The 24,922-nt window shown below is 37.3% G+C and overlaps 1 protein-coding gene and 1 pseudogene across 1 annotated transcript in view; both read right to left on the bottom strand.

Moving 5' to 3' along the window:
- Positions 1 to 355: 355 nt before the first annotated feature.
- Positions 356 to 8,928, bottom strand: LOC109692220 (butyrophilin-like protein 8; annotated as a pseudogene).
- LOC109692219 (uncharacterized) overlaps positions 5,696 to 24,922 on the bottom strand; it is an 89,616-nt gene continuing 70,389 nt past the window's right edge. The window contains 2 exon segments of the mRNA XM_074057402.1: positions 5,696 to 7,016; positions 14,937 to 15,015. Coding sequence (XP_073913503.1) covers positions 14,971 to 15,015 — 45 coding nt within the window. The 3' untranslated portion in view covers positions 5,696 to 7,016; positions 14,937 to 14,970.

The raw sequence follows: 24,922 nt of genomic DNA, 5'->3' as shown, positions 1-24,922 counted from the left end.
AAATTACAGGTGTGTGTCACCATACCTGGCAAATATATTGTTCACTATTATTTCCTAAAATTTTGTTAAGGGAATGTTTATTAATGTTCATTGGGAACATGCCACTGAAGTTTAGTTTCCTATTCTTATAATGTCTTCGAGTGTTTTGGGTATCATTAATGTGGATATTACAAAATGGGTTGGGAAATGCTCCCCCTTCTTCAATTCTTCTCTCTGGCACAGAAGAGATACTCAATACCTATACCATAGGTTATTTGAAAATTGAATTAATGTGATATATAGGTCATTTATGGTAACTGAAATTTAATAATACATCATTAGTACAGACTAAATGTAAGCATGATGCACTTTTGTTTTCTCTTTAATCTTCTTTGTGATTTTGAGGTGGGGATCACTGTCCCAAACTAACAAGTAAGGAGCATGAGACTCATCCAACATCTCTTAGCTGAGTGGAGTTTTCATAAACTAACACCAATGTCTAACTTCTCGCTATACCTCAAGACAGCCATGATCCGTGGCATAGATAGGCCTGTCTCCTCTTTCCTAAAACTCATCTTCACTGGCCATTCAGGGTTCTGGATCTGAGAAAGAAACCTTAGCAACTGAAGGAGAGTGTGAAGTGTGACTCTTTCTGTGCTTCTTACCACAGATGAAGGGAACAGACACGTCTGTGAAGACTTCTGTTTTAAATGTGAGAAGATATGGAGACATTTTGAAAATAGGCTTCTCTCTCTGAGGCATTGGACAGATGACAATGGGAGTTGCATTTTCCTCATCATTTGGATTATGCTGGATGTAGGGCCTCAGTAACCCTTCAAACCGATGTGTCAGAGTATAAATGAGGGACTGGTCATCCATATTAAAGAATGAGAGGGTCCCACCCTCATAGTCCAGGAAGACACCCACTCTTGTGGGGTTGGTTCTTAAGGAGAGATGGATTCTATTGGGATTGTTTACAAAATACCAATTTTCTTTCTCTTGTCCAAGAATCCAGTACCCACTGACTAGATTCAAATTCACATAGTGCTCCTTCCTGTGCACACTATCCTGGCACACTCCCATGCACCACATTTTATTATGTCCAGCCATCACTTCCCAGTAATGTTTCCCTGTTCAGAAACCCTGAGAAGTCACCACACACATTCTCAAAAATCTCTTCTCCAAGTTGAAAATGCACTGAGGAATACTCTTATAGGATACCTCTTTTCAGATTTGAAATGTAGAACTGGGGGTGAGCTGTGTCTGGGTCCAGAGTCAAGTCCACTAGTCATATTGACGGAGAGAAAGAGCACGTTACTGTGAGGAAAGGAACTTCAACTAGGCCCAAAAGTCATCCTATCTCATAGCACACTCAGATTGGTATTAGGTGAAGTGTAGGAGCCAGTCTCCATTATACATTGCCCTTCCAGTCCCTCTAGCAGTGCCCTTCCCTCATCTCTAGCACAACATGGATCCTTGCTAACATTGAAAGTCTAGCTGTGAGGTCAAAACCTTTTGTGTATCATCCTGACCTCACCACTGTCCCTAAATATAAATCCATTATTTGATTTTGAGGCCTCAAATAAGTCTAGTATCCAATTTCTTCCCTTCTATCAATTCCTACCCAACTTTAGTTAACATCTTCATCAGCTCAGTGTCATGTCCAGTCACTACTGCCCTCAATTTCATGGAGCTTTGTCTGTGATCTCCACAGTGACTGATCTTCTTGCATCCTAGATCTGGACAGAGAAGTATCTGGAGAGAGGAGAGATGCACCCTCAGGTAGATCACAGATTCATCATATGCAAGCATGTGGTCCTCAGTATCACTCAGAAACTTCCTATCTATCACTTATTAGCTATGCACACCAAAGGCTCTGTCCTACTGTCACCCTCTCATCCCTTGGTACCTGCATGTTTCCTGGCTTCCATCTTTGGATGGAAGCCTGTTGCCCTCTTTGGGACGCAGATTCACCAGAAATCTGATGAAGTCAAGATCTCTTTTCAAAATGTGCCTCACCCTATATTTACTGACAACTTCAGAGTCTCAACAACTTTGAAGCCCATCACAAGTTTGCCTTTTTAGGGATCCATGAGCCTTAAGTGTAGGAATTCATATACCATGGGGACATAAAAGGAAGTAACAAATGGAGGGTGAGGAGGAATGGCTTCTATTACCTTCCTGTCTCTGAAGCTCTCTCCAATCTTAAACCAAAAACACAGAAGAGAATCACAGGACAGGGCCATGGGGAGTGTGTGGGAGTAAAGTTTGGCAAGTGACAATGCTTTTACCCAGTTTATCCTGGATTTCTCCTGAAGAGAAAGCAGAATATTCAGTGGTGATTCAGGCCTGGATAACGAAAAGCTCAAATAATCAAGAGAGGGTAGAGAGCCACCCCATAGGTTACTCAGCATTCTGGGTCCACACACTCTCAGAGTGCTCATGAAATCTACTGTTCTACTGCATGAAATGTAGCAATAGACAAAATTTGTAGGTAGTTGTAGAATGTTCCCATACCTAGATTCCCATCCTAAAGTCAAAATACTTTGTTTTCTCTTTAGATCATAGAAATCTCATGCCTTTTGCAAACACTCCCAGATATCTAAGGATTAGTTTCTTATTAATGAATGGTGAAAGCAAACCACTATTGTCATCACTCAACCTTTCTGTTCAGTGTTAAACACAACAGTGAACAGATGGCTTAAACCACCTAGGCCTCAGGAGAACTGTGTATGGAAGGGTCCAAACATAATAAGATACTCACTCAATTCTTTCTGATTTATTCCTGTAACAAAAACAGAGCATTTAGTGTTCAACAGAGTAATGTTTAAAGTACAAACACAAACATGGCTCACAGCTCAGGTGGGACAAGCTGGGAGTCTGAATAACAGGGCCTCTCCTGGAACTCTCCTTCTGTGCCAAATCCCCAGTCTCTGTTCTAAGCATCTCCATCTGGAATCAAACATGGTATCAGGATCATCCACACTGCAGAGAGGAATGGAACTCTGGGATTCGGTGGTTGTAAAGGTAAAGAATATCAGGTAGAAAGTGGCTGAGTATGGAGGTGGAATTATGGCATGCACCCTCAAGGTGCAGTGTCACCACCAAAAAGGAGAATATTAACTCTTAGGGATGAAAATTCTTTTTGAAGCTAAATATTATTTCATCTTGTCCACATTTACTTCTGTGTATACACACACACAAGTTTTCAACTTTAGTGAGCCCTTTTTGTGAAGACTTGGTATAATCCTCAGAAATTTTGATCAACACTGGCTTCTGAAAATCATTCTTCCATACTTCTGAGGCCTACATAATGTAAGAAAATCCTGGCTGATGTTTCCTGGGGTATCATTTCAGTTCAGCATAGAGGAGGATGAAAACTGATCCCTGTGGACAGCCTGATAGGGCTCTGGAGCCCAGGGTTGTAAAAACAAATGCAAGGACTGGAGGTGTGGCTGAGGCAGTAGAGTGCCTAGTTTACAAGCTTGAAATTCTAATCTCTCTCTCTCCTTCTCTCTTTTTTTATTGTTTTATTATTCATATGTACATACAATGCTTGGGTCATTTCTCTCCCCTGCCCCCACCCCCTCCCTTACCACCCACTCCGCCCCCTCCCTTTTCCTCCCACCCCCTCAATACCCGGCAGAAACTGTTTTGCCCTTATCTCTAATTTTGTTGAAGAGAGAATATAAGCAATAATAGGAAGGAACAAGGGTTTTTGCTAGTTGAGATAAGGATAGCTATACAGGGAATTGACTCACATTAATTTCCTGTGTGTGTGTGTGTTACCTTCTAGGTTAATTCTTTTTGATCTAACCTTTTCTCTAGTTCCTGGTCCTCCTTCTCCTATTGGCCTCAGTTGCTTTTAAGGTATCTGCTTGAGTTTCTCTGTGTTGAGGGCAACAAATGCTAGCTAATTTTTTAGGTGTCTTATCTATCCTCACCCCTCCCTTGTGTGCTCTCGTTTTTATCATGTGCTCAAAGTCCAATCCCCTTGTTGTGTTTGCCCTTGATCTAATGTCCACATATGAGGGAGAACATACGATTTTTGGTCTTTTGGGCCAGGCTAACCTCACTCAGAATGATGTTCTCCAATTCCATCCATTTACCAGCGAATGATAATATTTCATTCTTCTTCATGGCTGCATAAAATTCCGTTGTGTATAGATACCACATTTTCTTGATCCATTCGTCAGTAGTGGGGCATCTTGGCTGTTTCCATAACTTTGCTATTGTGAATTGTGCTGCAATAAACATGGGTGTGCAGGTGCCTCTGGAGTAACCTGTGTCACAGTCTTTTGGGTATATCCCCAACAGTGATATTGCTGGATCAAATTCTCCTTCTCTCTTGCTCCCCGCTCCTTTCCACTCTCCTTCACTTACCCAAGGATCTGAAGAATAAAATGCTTGTCCAAATAATATAAACAAGTCCAGCAATACAGAGGAATACCAATACAATAGAATGCAGTAATCAGGGTGAAGTCTGGAAAAATGCCTCTGAAAAACAAGATGAGACCTCTCAATGTTTATTTAACTGCAAAGGCCATTTTATTCTCATTTTAGAATCCTCTTGCATCCCAAGGATGTTTTTCTATCATTTTTTCTATTTGTTAAAAGTTTGCATTTCTGGCCAGTGTAGTGATACATACCTTTAATCTCAGCATTAGAAAGACTGAGGCAGGAGAATTACAAGTTGAAGGCCAGCCTAAGCTACATAGTAAGTTCAAGGCCAACCTGCCCTACATAGCAAGACCTATTGCAACAAACAAACAAAAATCAAAGAAATAACACATCTTTGGATTTCTGAGTAAGTCTTGATCCTACCTAAGTATAGTAAAAGTTGTGTTTCATGTGCCAGCATCATTTATTAATGGACTTTCCTTACACACTTACACACAATGTCATATCATCTCCATCAAGTTTCTATTTAAGCTTGCACATGTGTTCTGGCTCTGTTCTGTGCCACTGGTCCACTTATCTGTCTCTGTGCCCATAATTGTGACAGTCTCTTTCATCACAGGCATAGAATAGGATTTGATATATACTAAACAGAGATGCTCATTGTTCTTATTTGGCTGTGTCTAGGCAATTTTTGAACATTTTCTCTGCCACATAAATTCTGGAATTGGGTGGGGATGTAGGTCAGTGGTATGCAGTTACATAGCTTGAGCAATGTACTGTCTATTGTATCTCTGCATTTAGTTTTACTCCACCTCATTTCCTATGCTACTTCATGTACAATATTTTGAGACAGCTAACCTTAACTACTAATTTACACTGTCCTTTTATTTCTGTAAACCATTCTCCTTATCATTTCCATCCTTCTGTTCATTTACAGTTTGTTCTGAGATAAATATTAAAACCTAATAGATAAAAATTCAGCATTTTCATTTCTAATATGAGCATTTAAGAGTACAATTTTGACTCAGAAAATTATTTTAACTTTATACATGATATAATGTATTGTGATTGTATTACCATTAATTTCCAAGTATTTTCTGATTATCTTTGGGATATTTTCAATGATCCTATCTTTTATATGTTACATTTTTTTCAAACATATAATAATTTTAAGTTATTTTTATTGAAATTTAACATTTTTATTTGTGATGATTAGAAAACATTGTCATTGTCTCAATGTCACTATATCTTAGAAATTTTCTGAAAACCATTTTATATGCTTATACCTGGTGAAATTTTTTTAGGTATAGCCTTTTAATGGTTAGTTCAGGCCAATTCATTTGCAATCAAATTGTCAAAATTCTCACTAACTTTATCTTTACCTAATCACTTTTAGACACACAATTGCCAATTTTTCCTTCTATTTCCATGGATGTTTGCTTTATATGTGTTAAATATCTGAGGTTCACTTATATTTAAAATGTTCATATTTCCTTGGTGAATTAACTTTTTATATTTATGAAATAATTTTACTTTTTAGTGATTTTCTTAAAAATTGTTGTGACACTAATATATTACTTACAGTTTTCCTTTAATATTTGTCACAAATATTAATTTCCTTTTTATGTTTCAATAAATAACTCATGTGTTTTAATTTTTTCTCATGAGTACAACAATTGGTAATTTTTAGTTCAGTCTGACAATTTGTGTTTTAACTGGCAAATTAAGCTTCTTCACATTGATTGTAATTACTGAAATATTTGGGTTAGCATTATTATTCTATTACTTTCTACATCATTCTCTGAAATTACATTTTTATTATGTTTTATAGGGTAGTGATTTTTTTATAAAAATAAGTGACCAATATTTTTCTTGATTTTTAGATTTAGTTTTCTTAAGTTTTGTGCATATTAAGTTTGGAGAGGTGCTCCATAGAGTCATTTTGTGCATATTATTTATGCAAAGGGATTCCACAGTGTGTTTCTACATATGAGTGTTAAGAGCATAATGGACTTTGGACATATTCACCTCTTCTATTACTCTTTCTCATCCCCCTCTCCCTTTTTGAAAACACTTTTAATTGATATATTTCTTCTATTTTCATATTCCCATCATTCCCTTTTTTCACCCTCCCCCCTCCTTCTAGTTTCCCTCTCAAACATGATCCTCATGAGAGTGATCTTGCGGTGCATGAAACACTTAATTCTGATCCTAAGAAATGCAAGCCATTCTGCCCACCTAATCAAATGATTATTACTTTGGCTTTCAAAACTCATTATTAAAATAAGACAATATTAACAATCTTGAGATACAGACCATTTACATCCAAAGTCCTACACACTCGTTTCCTATCTACTCACTTCCTATCAATATTCTAGATTTCACTTCTGGGCTCTGGTCATTGAGTTGGATGGAACATAATATGATCCTGGTATTGTCTTGAACCACAAGAGAGGTCTCCACATCAAACAGACCATGGGCATCTTTATTCACTTTGGAGTCTGCAGGTTGTTCAACTCCTTCTGGGTCTTTCCACTTCACTATGAGTTGAGATAACCAACCAGATGACTGACAGAGTAGCTGGATGCCTCTATCAACATATCCCACGATGGAAATGAGAGAAGTTGAGCCCATTTCTGGGGAAAAAATAAAGAAGTCAAAAAAAAGATCATATTCCAAGTCTGTCCTAAGCAAGACTCATCAAGCCCATCCACAAAACAACCCTCCCTCTATCTCTTGTTCTCTCTCTTACACACATGTAGAGGAATAAATGATTATTAAAGGAAGTCATAGCTTCTTTGAGGTGACATTTGTACCCTGCTATATCACATAACTGGGTTTCTACAGCTGGACAAGTAAAGGAGATGGAGAAACATTCCATGAAAATGGGCAAGTACATACTATGGGGTCAAGACTGGACATGTCATAGAAATACCTACTAGCATTTGGTATTTATGAATTGAAGTGTACAAGAAGAAAAGGATGTAAAATGAGATATGAGACTAGCACAGATTCAGACCATGAAGTGAATGCACTGACCCAAGGATTATAGAGCATAAAAAAAAAAGAAGTACTCAGCAGGAACAAAGAATTAGGAAATTATCCAAGTATATAAAAGCATTTTAAAAAACTCTTTTAAAAATTGTTTTTGTAACACAAATGGCAAAAAAAGAAAAACAGACCTGATCTAAGTACTAAACCAAAAGAGGGTGATTACCTGATTAAATAAAAGCTTTAAATAAGACCCAAAGTATCCTGACATAACACCTAAAATGTCCACCTTTTAACAAAAATCACTCATCATTCTAAAAACTGGGAAAACACTAACTTCATGGAGAACAGTCAATCAAATGATGCCAAGTCAAATTTAATCAGATGTTGGAAATTACCTGACAAAGAGTTTAAGTAACTATCACAAAAATGCTTCAATAAATGATTATAGTCCAGATATTGTGGTGCACACCTGTTGTCCCAACTACTTGGGAGGCAGAGGTAGGAAGATTGCAGACCTAGGCTTCCCTGGGAAAAAGCACCAGGGTAAAAAGCACTGAAAAACAAACTAAAGCTAAAAGGGCTAGGACATGGTTTCTGTGGCAAGCACTTGCCTTACAAGCACCAGATGTAATAATAATAATAATTTATAATAATAATAATATAAAAGCCAAATAATAATAATAATAGTAGTTTTTATTATTATATCTCTTGAAACATATGAAATATAGAAAAGGTTACATAGAAGAGTCATAAAAAAGAATCATATGGATATTATATAACTGAACAAAATAATAACTGAAATTAAATTATGCTGAATGGGACCCACAGTAAAGTAGAAAAGATAGAAGACATAATTAGTGAACTCAAGTATAACACCAGCACTCGGAACCCCTAGTTCCTGGGAGGCCTCTCCACCCTACCATATACTAAAAGAACAGCAGGCACTGCACGCAAAGCCCCACCCCATAGGCCCACAGAGCCACTTCTCCATACACTGTGTGATCTCCGATCCTCCAGCCCTGTTCTTTTGCCCCAACAGGGCTGTGCTACCTCAAACTCCCAACCCTCAGAACAGCAGGATCTCCGTGGGACAAGCCCTGTCTCACTGGGCCACGCTCCTCAGCCCTGCATAATCTCTGCTTTGTCGGCCAGGCCCCCAAGGCCTGCACAGTCCTGCAGGAGCTCCATCTTGCTGGGCCACACTCCCCAGCCCTTCACGATCTCTGCTTTGCCACCCAGGCCCCCAAGGACTGCACAGCCCTGCAAGAGATCTGTCGGCTGGACTGCACTCCCCAGCCCTGCATGATCTCTTCTTTGCTGGACATTCCCCCAAAGCCTGCACAGCACTACACAATATTCACTCTGCAAGGCTGTGCCCCTAAGGCCTGCCAAGCCAGGGACACACACACACACACACACACACACACACACACACACACACACACGATCTCCATTCTGCTCGACCGCACCCCCTAAGCCTGTCAAGCCAGGATTCCATAGACATGCAGGATCTCCACTCTGCTGGCCTATGCCCTTCAGGCATGTCAAGCCCATGCTCCAAAGGCCTGCTACTTCACCTCAGCTAAAGGCCTCCACCCAAAGGCCTGTGGGACCCCACCCACCATCCACGTGCCACAGGAAGGCTCAACACCTACGTAAGAGACACATACACACAGGTCTGGATGCTAAAGAACTAGCATCAGAGCAACTAAGACTGCAATTCTGCTGATCCAGAACTGGTGATTTTTTTTTAATTTTTAATTTTTATTTTTTTCCCTTCTTTTAGGGATTTGCTGCCTGGTTTACGTTTGATCATCCATCATCTCTACCATTAGTTTTCTCTTTTCCTGTCTACTCTATTCCTTTTATCTTTCCATCTCTCTCTTTTTTTATCCTTCTCTGTTGCTTTTGTTAGTATTAATATTGCTACCCAGCTAATACTAAATTATACATAGTTCAGGGATAGAAATGTTACCTAGTGAAAATATGGGAAGGAGAAAAAGGGAAGGAAACAATTTCCCCCAAAAAAATAAAGTACTGCAGGATCTAGAGTGAAATGAAGAAAATGGATACCCAGACCCAGACTCCAACAAAACAAAGATAAACTATACCAAGGAACCCAATGAAGCTCAAAAGAAAACTCTGAAAGAAGAAATACTACAAGTAATTAATGAGAATTTCATAGAGATGTTATTAGACATGGTCAACCAAAATGTACAGGAGGCACTCAAGAAATTCCAAGAGGACAAAAATAAAGAATATGAGAAAACACAAAAACAAATAAATGAAATCATAGAAACCCTAAATAAACGCCAAACTGAAACTAGGACCACCATAAACAGAGAGATAAACAAATTAAAGACAAAAATTGACAATATTAAAGAGGAAGTGCCACAAGATATGGAAAAACCTCAGAAAGAAGAATGAAACAGAAATACAAAATGAAATGGAAGGCCATTCCAGCAAAAGAGAACAAACAGAAGACAGAATCTCAGAACTTGAAGATGAAATGGCAATTAAAGGAAAAACTAAAGAACTATTAGTTAAACAACTCAAGACCTGTGAAAACAAAATGCAGGAACTTACTGACTCCATCAAAAGACCAAACCTGAGAATCATGGGCATTGAAGAAGAAGAAGAGGTGCAAGCAAAAGGAATGCATAATGTTTTCAATGAAATAATAACAGAAAACTTTCAAAACCTACAGAACATTATGTCCATTCAGGTACAGGAAGCCTCCAGAACACCAAACATACCTGACCAAAATAGAACTATCTCATGACATATTATCATTAAAACAACAAGTACAGAGACTAGAGAAAGAATATTGAAGGCTATAAGAGAGAAAAAAAAATAACATACAAAGGCAAACCCCTCAAAATCACAGCAGACTTCTCAGCAGAAACATTAAAAGCAAGAAGAGCATGGAGTGAGGTCTTCCAAACACTGAATGAAAATAACTTCAACCCTAGGATACTCTACACAACAAAACTATCATTCAAAATAGACAGAACAATAAAAGTCTTCCATGATGAGCACAAATTAAAACAATATATGACCACCAAGCCACCACTATAAAAGATTCTCCAAGGAATTCTGCACACAGATAATGAAAGCAAACAAAGCCATGAAAGGGCAGACAAAACGAAACCACAGGAGAAGAAAATGCAAGGAAGCAGAGTAACACTGATTCAGCTACACACAATCAAACCCTTAATCAACAAAGATAACTACATGACAGAGATCACCATGTATTTATTAATACTAACACTGAATGTTAATGGACTAAATTCCCCCATCAAAAGACACTGCTTGGCAAACTGGATTAAAAAGGAAGATCCAACAGTCTGCTGCCTACAGGAAACCCACCTCATTGACAGAAGTAAGCACTGACTGAGAGTGAAAGGCTGGAAGATTTACCAAGCCAATGGTCCCCAAAAACTAGCAGAGGTAGCAATACTTATCTCAGACAAAGTAGACTTCAAACCTACTTTGATCAAACACGATAAAGAAGGACACTCGATGCTAATAAAAGGGGAAATACACCGAAAGGAAATAACAATTATCAATCTATATGCACCCAATGTCAATGCATCCAGTTACATCAATCATACTCTGACGGGCCTAAAAGCATATACAGACCCCAACACAGTGGTAGTGGGAGACTTTAATACCCCCCTATCACCAATAGATAGTTCATCCAAACAAAAAATCAATAAAGAAATCCTAGAACTAAATCACACCATAGATCAAATGGACTTAGTTGATTTCTACAGACTATTTCATCCAACTTCTGCACAATATACATTCTTCTCAGCAGCCCATGGAACCTTTTCCAAAATTGGTCATATCTTAAGGCACAAAGCAAGCCTCAGCAAATATGAGAAAATAGAAATAGTCCCATGCATTCTGTCTGACCAAAATGCATTAAAACTAGAAATCAATAACAAAAACAGCAGCAAAAAACACACAAAATATTGGAAGCTGAACAACACATTACTCAATGATGAATGGGTCACTAATGAAATAAAAGAGGAAATTAAAAGGTTCTTAGAAGATAATGAAAATGAAAACACAACTACCGGAACCTATGGGACACAGCAAAGGCAGTCCCAAGAGGAAAGTTTATAGCCATGTGTGCATACATCAAAATGACAGAAAGATCTCAAATCAATGACCTAACACTACAGCTGAAACTCCTAGAAAAACAAGAACAAACAAACCCCAAAACAAGCAGAAGGAAAGAAATAATTGAGATAAGGGCTGAAACCAATGAAATAGAAACAAAAAAAAATACAAAGAATCAATGAAACAAAAAGCTGGTTCTTTGAAAAAATAAATAAGATTGGCAGACCCCTGGCAAACCTAACTAAAATGAGGAGAGAAAAAACCCAAGTCAGTAAAATCAGAAATTCAAAAGGAGAGATAACAACAAACACCATGGAAATCATCAGAGACTACTTTGAGAGCCTATACTCTGACAATTTTGAAAATCTCAAAGAAATGGACAGATTTCTAGAAACTTACAACCACCCAAAACTAAACCAAGAGGATATTAATCACCTGAATAGCTCTATAACACAAAAAGAAATGGAAGCAGCACTCAAGAGCCTCCCAAAAAAGAAAAGTCCAGGACCTGATGGATTCACTGCTGAATTCTATCAGACATTTAAAGAAGAACTAATACGAAACCTCCTTAAACTGTTCTACAAAATAGAATGGGAAGGAATACTGCCTAACTCATTTTATGAAGCCAATATTACTCTCATCCCAAAGCCAGACAAAGACACCTACAAAAAGGAGAACTACAGGCCAATTTCCCTAATGAACATCGATGCAAAAATCCTCAATAAAATAATGGCAAACCAATCCAACAACACATCAGAAAGATCATTCACCACGAAAAAGTTGGCTTCATCCCAGGGATGCAGGGGTGGTTCAATATATGCAAATCTATAAATGTAATACAGCACATAAATAGAAGCAAAGACAAAACCACTTGGTCATCACAATAAATGCAGAAAAAGGCTTTTACAAGATCCAACACCACTTCATGATAAAAGCTCTAAGAAAACTAGGAATAGAAGGAAAGTACCTCAACATTGTAAAGACTATTTATGACAAACCTACAGTCAACATCATACTTAATGGAGAAAAACTGAAACCATTTCCCCTAAAATCAGGAACAAGACAAGGATGCCCACTATCCCCACTCCCATTCAAGATAGTCCTGGAATTTCTAGCCAGAGCAATTAGGCAAGAAGAAGGAATAAAAGGAATACAAATAGGTAAAGAAACAGTCAAAATATCCTTATTTGCAGACGATATGATCCTATACCTTAAAGACCCAAAAAACTCTACCCAAAAACTGTTAGACACCATAAATAGCTACAGTGAGGTGGCAGGATACAAAATCAACCTACAAAAATCATTACTTTTCTATACACCAACAACGAACAAACTGCAAAGGAATATATGGAAACAATTCCATTTACAATAGCCTCAAAAAAAAATCAAATACCTAGGAGTAAATTTAACAAAGGATGTGAATGAACTCTACAAGGAGAATTACAAACTCCTCAAGAAAGAGATCGAGGAATACTACAGAAGATGAAAGACCTCCCGTGCTCATGGATTGGTAGAATCAACATAGTAAAAATGGCTACACTACCAAAAGCAATCCACAGGATTAATGCAATTCCCATCAAAATCCCGATGACTTTCTTCACAGAGATTGAAAATCTACCCTAAGGCTCAAGGCAATACTCAGCAAAAACAGCAATGCTGGAGGTATCACAATACCTGACTTCAAAATATATTACAAAGCAATAGCAATAAAAACAGCATGGTACTGGCACAAATACAGACATGAAGACCAGTGGAAAAGAATAGAGGACCCAGATATGAACTCACACAACTACACCCACCTCATTTTTGACAAGGGTGCCACCAAAAATATGCGATGGAGAAAAGACAGCCTCGTCAACAAATGTTGCTGGGAAAAGTGATTAACTGTCTGCAAAAAACTGAAACTAGATCCATGTCTATCACCCTGTACTAGAATCAACTCGAAATGGATCAAGGACCTAAACAACAAACCTGATACTCCGAAGTTACTACAGGAAGGAGAAGGAAACACTCTGGAACAAATAGGTATAGGCCAAGACTTCCTCAATAGAACCCCAGCAGCCCAGCAACTAAGAGAAAGGATGAATAAATGGGACTTCACAACAAAAGAAATGGTTTCTAAACTGAAGAGACCACCACAGAGTGGGAGAAAATATTTGCCACCTTTATATCAGACAAGGGACTGATAACCAGAATATACAGGGAACTTAAGAAACTAAACTCTCCTAAAATCAATGAACCAATTAAGAAATGGGCAACTGACCTAAACAGAACTTTTTAAAAAGAAGAAATTCAAATGGCAAAAAAACACATGAAAAAATGCTCACCATGTCTAGCCATAAAGGAAATGCAAATCAAAACCACACTAAGATTTCACTTCACCCCTTTTAGAATAGCTATCATCCAAAACACCAACAACAACAAGTGCTGGTGAGGATGAGGGAAAAAAGGAACCCTCCTACACTGCTGGTGGGAATGCAAGCTGGTGCAACCACTCTGGGAAAAAAATGGAGCCTCTTTAAAAATCTAAACATAGACCTGCCGTATGATCCAGCAATCCTACTCCTGGGGATATACCCAAAGGAATGCAACACAGGTTACTCCAGAGGCACCTGCACACCCATGTTTACTGCAGCACTATTCACAACAGCCAAGTTATGGAAACAACCAAGATGCCCCACTACTGATGAATGTATTTAAAAAGTGTGGTACTTGTATACAATGGAATTTTACTCAGCCATGAAGAAAAATGAAATCTTATCATTTGCAGGTAATTGGATGGAACTGGAGAATATCATTCTGAGAGAGGTCAGCCAGGCTCAGAAGACCAAAAATCGTATGTTCTTTCTCATATGCAGACTTTAGATCTAGGGCAAATGCAGCAATGTGGTTGGACTTGAATCACATAACAAGGGGAGAGCACATACGGGAGATATAAGAATCGGTAGAAAACCCAAAACATGAAAGCATTTGATGTCCTCACTCCAGAGGAGCTAATACAGAAACCTTAAAACAACAGGTTATCACTAGCAGGGGATCAGGAACCAATGTAAAGATCAGTTAGATTTGAATCAACATGGGTCATAACACATGGGTACATGAGAGCAATAGTAGGAATCTTTCTGTATAGGTATCCTTAATTCAACTAGCAAAAACACTTTGTCTTTCTTATTATGCTTATGTCTTTTCTTCAACAAAATCAGTCACAAGGGGAGAATGAGACCTGCCTGAAACTGAAGAGGGGAGGGGGGAAATTGGGTGGGGGGGCAGCGTGGAGAAATGACCCAAACAATGTATTCACATGTGAATAAATGAACAAAAAAAAGAAAAATTTTTAAAAAGTTAGGATAAAATTGTTTACTCACACAATGAGGCTTTTTGTGGAAAGCAGTGCTTGTTTCCCAGCAATTCTAAAAATAGCATGGAAGACTTACCTTGCTGATAGTGTGATTTGGAGAAGGACTGCAGTTAGTCATCTGGTATGCACAGATCTGATTTCAATGAATTGAATATCTGTTGGTACAAAATGTGAGAGTGTCAAGAGTTTCTTATCAGCTTTTATAGATATGGGGCACACTTACTGAGGCTGTGCAATCCCATCCCCAAGCAGCCCCTCCTGCAGAGCTAGAACCCCTACCCACTGGAAAGCCACACCCTAAGAAAACTGCTGGACTGTGCTAAGCTAAGCAATACAGCCATCTCACTGGCAGAGATAGGAATTCACACCCTCCAAGAGAATTGCTGAATGAGGAAATTCCATTTTCTTGGACCTGAGTCCCTGAAGAAGGAACTCTGACATCTGAAGGACTCGCTGACTTGGCAGATCCACCCTCTGAAGCAGTTGCTATAGCACCCACAGGAGGCTGCTCCTATAAATGAGCTACTTCAGGTGGTTGTCCAGAAGGTCACAGTATCTAAACACAATACAAAGACATGGATCTCTACTGTCAAAGATTGGAAGAGAACACCAGACATGTATATAGTGCACAGACTGTAGCCACAATTCCCCTGAGCAAGAAATACAGATGAGTTTGTTTTATATTGTTCTTCTTATTTTAGTTTTTTAGCTGTTCAGTTATCTGGTGTTTGTTTGATTATTTGGGTTTTTTTCTTTATCATTCTATATTTCTTGGTAAATATTTTACAGTACACATTCATACTATTATTTCCTATACCTTCTCCTCTCACTCCCTATCTTCCTACTTCCTTTCCTTCCTTACCCCAGATCTAGGTAATGATATAGTCACCAATTTGAACTCCAAATAGACATGACCAGAAAAGAAAAACTCTGTATCATATCAGAATTTAAAATGCCAAGCTTAGCAAACAAAGAAAGGAAACTGAAAACTGCAAGAGAAAAATACCAGATTGCAAAAAAGGAGTAAACACATAAGAATCTCTTTAGCCCTCTCAAACATAAAAGCATGGAGCAAGACAATCCAAGCTTGGAGGGAAATAACTACCAAATCAAGAATACTATATCCAGCAAAGTTATCATTGAATTTCAATGGAGAAATAAAAACCTTCCAAGATAAGGATCAACTAAAAGAGTTCATGTCCACCAAGCCTGCATTGCAGAACATACTTAAGGAAATATTTTGCAGAAAAGAGGAAGGAAAAGTCATAAACACAAGAGGCAAGGAAAGAATAAAACTCAAAAGGGGAAATGGTGAATCCATGAAAGCTAGGAAAGTATAAAGCATGTTCAACTCAGTAAACCAGTAAAACCTGAAGATGAACAATGTCAAAAGTAAAGATAATCAACACTGTATTCAACCTAGAAAAAACCCTAATAGATATCTAGGAATCAGTAAATACCTCTTAACTATAACCCTGAAATGTAAATGGACTTAACTCTCCAATCAAAAGATACAATTGATTGGATAAAGAACAGAATTCAATAATCTGTTGTCTTCAAGAAACATACTCACAACCAAAGATACACATAAACTGAAAGTGAAAGGATGGAAAAAGATACACCAAGTATGCAAACTCAAAAGAAAGTAGGGGTAGCTATTCTCATATTAGACAAAATAGATTTTAAGGAAAAATAAGTCAGAAGAGATAATAAAAATTACATATTAATAAAGGGATCAATCCAGCAAGAATATATAACTATTCTAAATATATATGCAGTAAACATCAGTGTGCTCAAGTTCATAAAACCAGCACTTCCAAGCATAAAAGAATAGACAGGCCCAGAGACAACAGTAGTGGGAGATCTCAACACCACACTCTTATAACAGACACAACACCCAGACAAAAAATTAACAGAAGATTTTCTAGAGTTACACAGTACCATGGACAAAGGGAGCTTAGCAGACATCTATTTGGTACTCCATCCTACAGCAGCAGATTACACACTAATCTCAAGAGCTCATGGAACTTTCTCTAAAAACTTCATAATCCCCTGTATCCTAACAGACCACAATGGAATAAAATCAATGGCAGGGAAAACTACAAAAACTATTCCAACTCATGGTGATAAACACCACCATTTGAATGACCAATGGGTCATAGAAGAAATTAAGAAATTCTTGGATTCAAATAAACACAACTTTCCAGAACCTGTGGGGTACAGCAAAAGCAATCTTAAGAAGAAAATTTATAGCTATGAGCATCCACATCAGAAAATTAGAGAGATATCAAATAAACAAACTTGATGCACCTCAATCTCAGAAAAACAAAAATAAGGCAATCTCAAATGAATTAGATGGAAAACTGTTACAAATAATTAGGACAGAAATTAATGAAACAGAGACCAAAAGAAAAACATACTGAATAAATGAAACAGAAAGTTCGTTCTTTGAAAAGATAACCAAGATCAACAAACCTTTAGCCAAACTAACCAAAAGAAGTTATAAAGAACTTTCCAGCAAAGAAGAGTCCAGGTCCAGATGGAGTCACTGCTGAATTCTATCAGACCTTTAAAGAAGAACTAGCACCAATGTGCCTCAAATTATTCCAAAAAATACAAAAGGAATGAATATTACCAAACTCATTCTATGAAGCCAGTATTATCTAATACCAAAACCAGGTAAAGATGCATCAAAACAAGAAAGATATAGGCTAGTTCTCTGCTGAACCTAAACACAAAACTCTATAATAAAACACTTACAAATTGAATCCAACAATAAATTTAAAAATATATATACACTATGATCAAGTAGGTTTCATTTCAAGTAGGTACAACATATGCAAATCAATAAACATACACATAAATAAAATTAAGGACAACAACTACATCATCTTCTCAACAAAAGAAGAAAAGTCTTCCACAAAATTCAAAATCTTTTCATGATAAAATCTCTGAAGAAACTAACAATAGAAGGAACATACCTCAAGATTATAGGGGCTATGTGTGACTGATCTATTGTCAACATCATACTAAATGGAAAAAACTGAAACCATTTCCTCTAAAATCAGGAACAACACAAAAGTGTCCATTCACTTCACTCTTATTCAGAATAAGAGTGAATTCCTAGCCAGAGCAATAAGACAGGAGAAAGAAACAAAAGAGATTCAAACAGGGAAGGAACTCAAATTATCCCTATTTGTAGATGATATGATGCTATCCCTAAAAGATCCAAAAAAACTTTTAGATCACATAAACATTTTCAGCAAAGGAGCAGAATATGAAATCAACACAAAAAATCAGTAGTGTTTCTACACACCAACAATAAACAAACCAACAAGAAAGAAATCGGGAAAGCAATCCCAATCACTATAGACTCAAACAAATTAAAATACCTAGGAATCAATTTAATGAATGAAATAAAAGACCTATACAACCAGAAACTATAAATCATTGAAGAACTAAGCCAGGCACTTGTGGCTCACACCTGTAATCCTAGCTACTTGGGAGGCTGAGAACAGGAAGATCATGGTTTCAAGCCAGCCTGGGAAAATAGTACTTGAGACACCATCTCCAAATAACCAGAGCAAAATGGACCGGAAGTGTGACTGAAGCAGTAGAGTGCCTGCTTTGCAAGTGTGAAGTCCTGAGTTCAAACTCCAGTTCCATCTGTAAAAAAATCTTTTGAATAAAGAAATAAAAGAAAACACCAAAAGATGGGAAAACCCACCCTGCTCATGCATTGGTAGAATCAATATTGTGAAAATTCCTATGCTATCAGAAGCAATCTATATGTTCAACGCAATCCCCATCAAAATTCTAATGATATTCTTCACAAAGGAAGAAAATTCAATCTTAAATTTCCTACAAAAGACTTCAAATAGCCAAAGCAATCCTGAGCAAAAAGAACACTGTAGGTATCACAATGCCTGACTTCAAAGTATACTATGGAGACACAGTAATAAAGTCAGCATGGTACTGGCACAAAAATAGGCATGAAGACCAATGGAACAGAAGTCTCAAACAAAAAGTCACACAACTCCAGCTGTTTGAGTTTTGACAAAAAATGTCTTTTTGGAGAAAAAGACAGCCCCTTCAAAAAATGGTGCTGGAAAAACTGGACATCCACCTGTAGAAGACTGAAACTAGATCCCAGTCTTTCATGCTGTAGTAGTATCAGTTCAAACTGGATCAAAGATCTTAATGCAAGACCTCAAACTGCAAAACTACTACAGGAAAGAATAGGGAAAATGCTGGAACATACAGGCATAGATAATGACTTCCTGAAGAGAACTCCAGTAGTTCACCAAGTAAGGGAAAGGATTGAAAATGGGATTATATCAAATTAAAAAGCTTCTGCACAGCCAACGAAACAGTGATAGACTGAAAAAGACAGAACAGGTTCTGCCTGGAAGCACTGGGGGTGGGAGGGAAAGGAAGGGAGTGGGGGGCAGAGGGGAGAGATGGCCCAAACAATGTATGCACATATGAATAAATGAATAAAAAGGAAATAAATAAAAATAAAATTTGTTACTAGGAAAAAAAGGAAATATAAATCAAAACAATACTCAGATTTCATTTTACTCCATTCAGAATGGCTATCATCAAGAACACAAAAAACAACAACTATTGGCAAGGATAAGGGGATAAAAGAATCCTTTACACTATAAGTGGAAATGCAAATTAGTGCAACCATTATGCAAAGCAGTGTGGAGGTTCCTCAAAAAACTAAAAATAGAAGGCCCATGTGATCCATCAATACAAGTCCTGGGCATATATTTGAAGGAAATAAATCAGGATACAATAGAGACACCCATGTTTATTGCAGCACTATTTATAATGGCCAAGCTATGGAAATAGCTCAAAGGCCCTAAAACAATTGATGAATTGAATGATTTTATATAGATATACACAGAACATGTTTGTAATAGTGGGGCTGTTTGAGGGGATTTAGGGAAGTAAGAGAGGAAAAGAGAATGACAATGAATAATATCAAAATACATTGTTTCTGTGTACACAGATGGCAGAATGAAATGTACTGAAGGCTGTTGAATAATAGAGTGGTAGGATGGATAGAGAAAGAAAGCATAATAGAGAGGTTAATCTGATTAAAATGCAATATATGCAAGTGTGACTACCATAGTGAAAGTCCTTTAAATAATTAATGTAAACTTAAAACATGAAGGACAGGAATGTAAAGCAGATCTTATTTGTGGAAGGCTACCAATGGGAGAGGAGAGGGTGAATGGAGAGAGTGAAGGAGCGTAAATGTGGTCTATGTACATTACATACTTGCATGAAAATAGAACAATGAAACTTGTTGAAGTTGTTTTAAGAAGAGGGGCAGGGAAGACAGGGATGCATGAAGGTTGGGGTGAATCTAATCAAGGTACATAGTAAACACCTATGGAAATGTCACAGTGAAGCCCCCATTTTAAAGCTATGGGTAAACAGGGAAAGGGGGTACTATGGATTGAATACTGTGAGTAATGTTAAAATTAGAATTAAACAATTTAACATGCTATAAAAAAGTTTAAATGAGTAGTTATGTTAATGTCAGATAAAGTAAATATCTGAGCAGAGAGTTATGAGAGTCAAAGAAGGATATTATATAATGATAAAAGAATGACTGTGTTATGTTATGAAGACACAATGTTCATTAAATATATGTGCAACAGACAACAGAGTATCAAAATACATGAAAAAATTCACTATTGTGGTTGAAAACTCCAACACACCACTCAGAGTAACTGAGAAAATGACTAGACAGAAAATCAACAAACGGACACGGTAGATGTAAAAGACGTAATCAGTAGGACTAACTGACATTCGTTAAATCCCTTCTCCAAGCACCAGCAGAACAAGCATTCTTTTCAAACATCAACAGAACTTTCTTTAAGAGAGACCGTATCTTGTGCCATAAAACATTAACAATTTTAAAACAACTAAAATCATACAGAATATATTCTATATTCTTCAACTTCAACAGAAACCAGTAACAGTGACAAAAGGTAAAAATTTAAACACTTAGAAATTAAACACACACATCAATAATCCATAAATCTATGAGTAAGGCTCAAAAGAAATTCAAAATGCATAAAACTTAATGAAAGTAAAAATATAATATTAAAAATATGTAGAGTGTCAGTAAATAGGGCTAATAGGGGAATTTATAACACTAAATGTTTTCATTTAAAAAGAGAAAAGTTTAAAACCAATATTCTAATGTCCTAACTCAAGAAAAAAGAAAAAAATGAGCCCAAAGCTATTAGAGGGGAGAAACTAATAAACATAAAAGGCAGAGATCAATGAAATTTAAAATAGAGAAAAAAAGAAAATCAGTGAAAGAAAAAAATATGGTTCTTACTAAAATTACAAGATTGATTAGCCTCTAGCAAAACTGACAAAGATAAAGACAAAGAATGTAAACATCACTTATATCAGAAATTACACGGGAGATATCACTAAAGATCATGCAGCCATTAAAAGGATAATAAGTTATTCAAGGAACAATTTTATACTCATATTTGACAACTTGGAAGAAATACACTAATTCCTTGAAGATCACAAACCACCAAAACTCAGTCATGATGAAATGTGCAATCTGAATAGTTTTATAACCCTGAAAATGTTTGAATTATATCTTGAAATTTCATATTAAAGATATTAAAATGCCAAGATGGTATCACTGGCAAGTACTAGAAAACATTTAAAGAACAGTTATGAGCTAAGAGTGTGGTTCAAATGGTAGAACCTCTGCCTAGGAAGTGTGAGACCTTGAGTTCAAACCCTAGTAGTGCCAAAAACCAAAAACAGTTTTCAAAAGAAGGAAAAAGACATAACTCTCAAAAAAATTAAGAAATAAAATTAATAACAGTCACCATCAACTTTATGCAATTTTTTTACCAAATAAAAGAGGAGTAAATACTTGGCAATTCATTTTGAAAGGTCAAAGTCCTTTGAAAAAATAATAGTAAATCAATTTAAGCAGAGTATATAAAGAATCAAATGCTATAACAAACTGGGAATTACTCTAGGTATAAAAGGTGATACAACATTAAAAACATCAATTTATATAAACCCACATATCAAAATAGTAAAGAATAAAAAGTATATGATTATACATGCAGTAAAAAGTATTTGATAAAATCCAACATTCATGATTAAATATAATACAGCACATTAACAAAATAAAGAAAGAAAAACAGATGATTATCTTGACTTGTGAAAAAACCTATCCATGATTGTATTCAGCAATCAGATGAAGTGAACTAGTGATAAAAGCAACAATTCGAATGACTATTTGAGTGAACTAATAATACAAGAACAGCTTGAATGGATCTCAAAGTCATTACGCTAAATGAAAAACCCAATCTCAAAAATTCACATGCAGTCCATTATTAAATAACATTCTTAATTTGTGAAAATTACACTGATTGATACAGATTAGTGATTTGTGTGGTAGGGGATGATGGTGAGAGAGGAGGATGTGACTCTAAATGGACAGCAGAGAGAGATCTTTGTGGTGAGGGGACAGATCAATGATTTGATGTGGTAGTTGCACGAATCTATACATGTGATAAGATGATAGAACTCTACACACAAGACATAACAAAGTGGTCACATTAGGATACTGTCTGTTAAGAAAATGATACAAGAAAAAAATCTCCTTCATAAAATTGTTTATAAATTCCAGGATGATTCTACAAGACAAGGAAGGTATGAGTTCTCTGAAATCAGAAACTGACCTGTTACCTGCAGTTCCCAGATGGCCTCCTGCTCATGAGTCTGGGAGCTGAACCAGCACCCATACAGGCCAGCATCTGAGGGAGTGACTTTCTGCAGCCTCAGGAACACATGCCCATCCATGATGAAGTCCTTCACCAGCTCTGTTCTCCCTTGATAGGCTGGTATCTGCATATATTTCTTATCTTTACCATACTGATAGAGTGGACTATGTCAGAGAAGTGATCCTTAAAAAACCACACTTCCATGGCCTCAGCATTTGTCTCAGGAGAGAGGAAGCAGGAGAACACTATATCCTCCCCCATAAAGACCCAGATGGATTTGTCTGGCCCAACCATCTGCCACTGTCCTGTGGAAAAAATACAAATGGTAACTGAGCAAAACTCATGTCAGTGTGTTCTATGCAGGACTGGAGTGAGGCGGTGACATGTACAGGGGTAGAACACTTTTCACAATCTCCTTACTACCCCAAGGGACTTAGATCTGTGTATCCCCTTACACTTGACAGAATATATCCATGTGAGTTACCTCATTCAGTCCTCAGAGATATACCCAGAGATGTATCTTATTAATATTCCCATTATCAAGATGATAAACTATGCTTCAGAAACAGTAAGAATGTTATCCAGATGAAGATCCACTGACTACAGGAGATTTTACATCCACATACTCTCCCTCTTAATTTCTACCTCACTAAAATTCACAACAGCCCCTTTTCCAACTTCTTTATTTAAAAACTGAAGACCATCTGTCTTCCAATGACCCAACAGGAATTAGTACCACCATAAATCTGCAATTTGCCAGGAGCAATTTGTTTCCTTCAAACATGAGTATGTTTTGCAGATTTTTTATGGATGCAAGGAGGACATATAGAATATGCACTATGATTGTAGGTCAAATACTTGTTTGTGCTTCCTTGTTTTGTTTTTTACTTGGTCTGTTGGAATTTAAAAGACTATGACAAGGTGACAAGGAGATTTTCCAGTTTTTATTTCAGAGATTTCTCCTTTAGTGCATTCACACTGTGACATAATCTTTGTAGAACATGTACTTTTACACTTGTGTAATAATAGTTTTCTAGTTCATGATTTTGGCCTTAATCATGCACTATTAAAGTGCTTGATTTAATACTTTACTGACATCCCTTACTTTCATTTTGTTCATATTTTCTTGATACATCTTGGCCCTCACGTCCATTTTGAAATTTTCCTCGTCATCTGGTTTCAAGTGTGATAATGATTTGTTTTCTGGGAGTTTCCCCTGCACATCTCTCTGCTCTAAGCGACAGGGCCTGTTTTATTCACATTGCATCCCATGTCCAGCACAGAGCATGAGCCTCACACAAGGGCTACAAGTGCGATCTGTGAACACTTTCCTTCCTCATGTACCCATCTGTTTGATGATCATTTCAGCAATTTTCCTGATATAAACCACACTTACCACTCAATTACAGATTCCTTTTTAGAAAGCTCACACATTGGGGAGGTACACAACGTTCAACTTCTATGTACACTGTCTCTTTGACTAGAGACATTTTCCCTTGATTAATCCAATGTATTCATTTACTAATTCATGCATGCAAGTAGGGGGTGCACATGATTGGAGCCAAAACAAGGTTCATGTGTCAATTCCCTAATAAGAGATTTTTTTTTATTTTAGCACCAGTTATTTCTTAATTATGTTTTCTAAGTCTTTCTAAAATGAATTTTGCACATAACTGAAGGAGATTGTAATTAGACAAACTGTGACTTTGTAGCATGGTCTCTGACCAACTAACCTAGAATGGCAGAAGCTCGAGAGCCTGCCCCTTAAAATGCACTCAGCCTATGAGAACCCTGCAGCAGGATGCGCAAGCCCCACACCTGCTGACAGCTCCACCTTAGGAGCCTTGCCTGTCCCCTCTGCTAAGGGCCTCCTCTCCCATTTGGAACTTAGTGATCCCAGGAGTAGGGAAGTTCAGAAGTCCTGAGATCTTAACAACCCTGAGTGCTCATCTATGATGGGTTGGAGGCAGCAAATGAAGTTCAACCTCTTCTTGTTCTCATTGAGGTAATTCTGAGCCACTATCTAAATGATTCCTCTAAAGTTTCCTCAGAAAGTCCCTGCTGCTGTCAGCAGTAGTTTGCTCTTTAGCACACCCTCTATGGATTCAGGCTTCACTCTCCCACCCTGTCATTTTGTTTCTCAGAATCATGTCCCAAATAAACTACCTGAAGATCAGCCCTTGTCACTGGATCTGGTTTGGAGAACCCAGTCTAAGTCAGCTGGCTGCCCTTGCTTCACTTGGCATCTCTCATGCCTTTGGCATCCTCTTTAATG

This window comes from Castor canadensis, chromosome 16 (assembly GCF_047511655.1).
Source record: "Castor canadensis chromosome 16, mCasCan1.hap1v2, whole genome shotgun sequence".
NCBI classification, from domain to species: Eukaryota; Metazoa; Chordata; class Mammalia; order Rodentia; family Castoridae; genus Castor; species Castor canadensis.
The sequence above is the reverse complement of the archived record's forward strand: the minus strand, read 5'-3'. Positions and strand labels throughout refer to the sequence as shown.